Consider the following 2,922-nt stretch of genomic DNA (forward strand, 5'->3'; position numbering starts at 1 on the left):
CCCTGTAGAATAGCCACAGGGGAAGGATTGTAGCCTGAGCAGTGTTCCAATAAGACCATACTTCTCGAAAAGCCCCTGAAATGAGAGTAAAGGAAGAAAAGAGAGAGTACTCACCAGGTTTGCCCTGCCTCAGAGTCCAGATGAATGGACTCTGAGGGGTGCCGAATGATGGGTTTATGGGGTGGTGATGGGGGTCTGGAGCCTACAGCCAAGAAATAATTCTTTTGTTTTAATTTTTTTAATGTTTATTTATTTTTGAGAGACAGAGAGAGAGAGAGACAGAGCACAAGTGGGGAAGGGGCAGAGAGAGAGGGAGACACAGAATCAGAAGCAGGCTCCAGGCTCTGAGCTGTCAGCGCAGAGCCCAATGCGAGTCCCAAACTCACAAATAGCAACATCATGACCCGAGCCCAAGTCGGACACTTACATGACCCAGCTACCCAGGCGCCCCGAGAAAGGATTCTTGAAGATGTCTTTGGTGCAAAAAGGTGATTTTATTAAAGCACAGGGACAGGACCCATGAGCAGGAAGAACTGCACTGGGGTTGTGATGGGTAACTGATTACATACCCTCAGCTTGGGACGGGGTCGGGGACAGTGTAAAACTCTAAGGCATTTTGGAAGCAAGGTCCCCAGGATTTTGAGGGGTTAACTGTTGTTAGAAAAACACAATTATGGGGCGCCTGGGTGGCTCAGTTGGTTAAGCCTCCGGCTTTGGCTCAGGTCAGATCTCACGTTCGTGGGTTCGAGCCCCGCGTCAGGCTCTGTGCTGACAGCTAGCTCAGAGCCTGGAGCCTGCTTCCAGTTCTGTGTCTCCTTCTCTCTCTGCCCCTCCCCCTCTCATGCTCTGTCTCTCTGTATTAAAAATAAATAAAACATTAAAAAATTTTTTTAAAAAGTCAGACTTTCAACTACCTCTTAACAAAAAAAAAGAAAAACACAATTATTAGTTTAGTAAAACCTCAGTCATGAGACCCTTCAGATGTGTATCAAGGGGCCATAAGTTTAGAGTATGATTGCCGGCACATACTTGGGGGAGTTGAGATAAGGGAAATTTCCAAAGAATGTTTGTATGTGGAAGAAGACTTACAGGACCCTGGAAGTTGGGATACTATTAAGCCAAGAGTCCCTTTTTCCTCTAGCGAAGTGTCACCATCGAGGCAGCTGAGCTCCTAGAGGAAGGTCGCTCTGCCTGTCTGAAGGACTTGTCAATGGGCTGTAGGCAGTAAGGGAATTTAATTTTTCATTGGCCTGTATTTCCCACATCACCATGGCAAGCATTTAAACCCCCTTACATCTTGATGAGCCTGATATTAGGGCTCCAGGAAACAGAGTCTATAGGTTTCTGGAGATTATGCTATGGATAAGAGTGCTTTTTTCTTGCAGTTTACAAAGTTATCCGTAAACTGAAGGAGACTCCTGTGGCGCATAAATGTGATCTCTATCAGTCAACCATTTTCTTTCCTTTCCCCTGTTCTTGGGTGCCGGGAGTGTCCAAGGAATATCACATACCTCCCACCTGATGGGGGGTACGTGGGGGCAGCTGTTAGCCTGTGATTTGCCCTCAGCCTGCCCCATGCTCCCTCATCACAACCACTCAGTCTTCCACTGTGCTGACATTTACTGAGTCTCCTAGGTGCCAGGCAAAGGCAGACAGAGGTGACAGCCAACAGTTGCAATGTACCAGACTCGGAAGTACTGCAGAACGAATGGATGCTCTAAGCGAGAGCCTCTAGAGCCTGCAATCAACAGCGTGGGAGGCTGGACCAAAGGGAGGAACATCTAAACTGGGCATTGAGGATAAGTAGGAGTTTGCCAGCCAAGTACGGCCTGGGGATGAAGGGGATTATGAGCTTATTAGGGTGAACCTAAGAGGTTTGGTGGGGTTGCCATGCTGGGTGGGAGCATGGGGGAGGGAAAGAAGTGGAAAACAAGGAAAGGGAAAGTCAGTTGGACCCATTTTGTGAAATATGCCCACAGAGGAGATAGAACTCTATCCTGCGGTCAGTGCAGGAGGCAGTGCAACAGCCAGGACTGTGTTTTAGAAAGATGTCACAGAGCACACAGGTTGGACGGGATGGAGAGAGATGAGAGACCAGCTGCAATGACCAGCTTCATGTCTCAGCCCCTCTAGACCTCATTTCTCCTCCTCAGTAAAACCAGGAAAGGAATTGTATCTCTGAGGCTGTCTTGAGGCTTAAGTGGGCATACAGGTGAAGGACAGCGTAAAGCATCATTAGCTTTAGGCAAAACACTACAGACTGTTTTGCCCAGCTGTTAAGCACCGGGCCTTGCTGTCTCTTACCCCAGGGTTTGTGTCCCGGCCATGTTGGGTGGCACATTTTGAATAGAGGCAATACTGGATGGCAAGGAGGTTTGGAAAGATGAGGATGGACCGATAAGACTTGGTTTTGTGGCGTGTGGGAAGGATTAGTGGGGCCTCTGGTGGGTGCCGGTCCCTTTCTCTGATGTCTGAGAGCCTAGGATACGTCTGAGGTGGACACGGGTAGCATATTCCAGACGTCCATGTGAGATTGGACATCAGCCCAAGACCAGCACTGCTCTCCTCCAGCGCCAGGAAATGGCCAAGGGGCCCGGGTGGACGTTAGGGTAAGAGAAAGTAGACAGAAAGGGGCCCAGCGAGAGGCGCAGAGAACGCTCCAGAAGACAGCTTTCCCCTCTGAGGCTGGACGGGAGCCAGGGAGGCCGGGTGGGCAGGGCGGCCCCAGATGTGCCAACCTTGTCCGGGGCTGCCAGAGCGGAAGGCCCGCGGTCGGCTGGGGGGTGCGAGTGCCCTGCGCCGCGCCCCGGGGAGGAAAGAATCCGAGCTGGGAGTCTGGCGCCGGCAGGAAAGGGGGGCCGGGGGGTTGAGCCCAAAAGGAGATGGCTGGAAGCCTGGAGGAGCGAGTAGGGGGTGGAGACG

At 51.1% G+C, this 2,922-nt stretch overlaps 1 protein-coding gene across 1 annotated transcript in view; it reads left to right on the forward strand.

Annotated features, from left to right (window-relative positions):
- Positions 1–2,882: 2,882 nt before the first annotated feature.
- Positions 2,883–2,922, forward strand: part of MARVELD1 (MARVEL domain containing 1) — a 4,255-nt gene continuing 4,215 nt past the window's right edge. The window contains exon 1 of the mRNA XM_029920203.1: positions 2,883–2,906. Within this exon, the coding sequence (XP_029776063.1) occupies positions 2,883–2,906 (24 nt within the window). The remainder of the gene's footprint in view (positions 2,907–2,922) is intronic.

This window comes from Suricata suricatta, chromosome 2 (genome assembly GCF_006229205.1).
Source record: "Suricata suricatta isolate VVHF042 chromosome 2, meerkat_22Aug2017_6uvM2_HiC, whole genome shotgun sequence".
In the NCBI taxonomy this organism is placed as follows: domain Eukaryota; kingdom Metazoa; phylum Chordata; class Mammalia; order Carnivora; family Herpestidae; genus Suricata; species Suricata suricatta.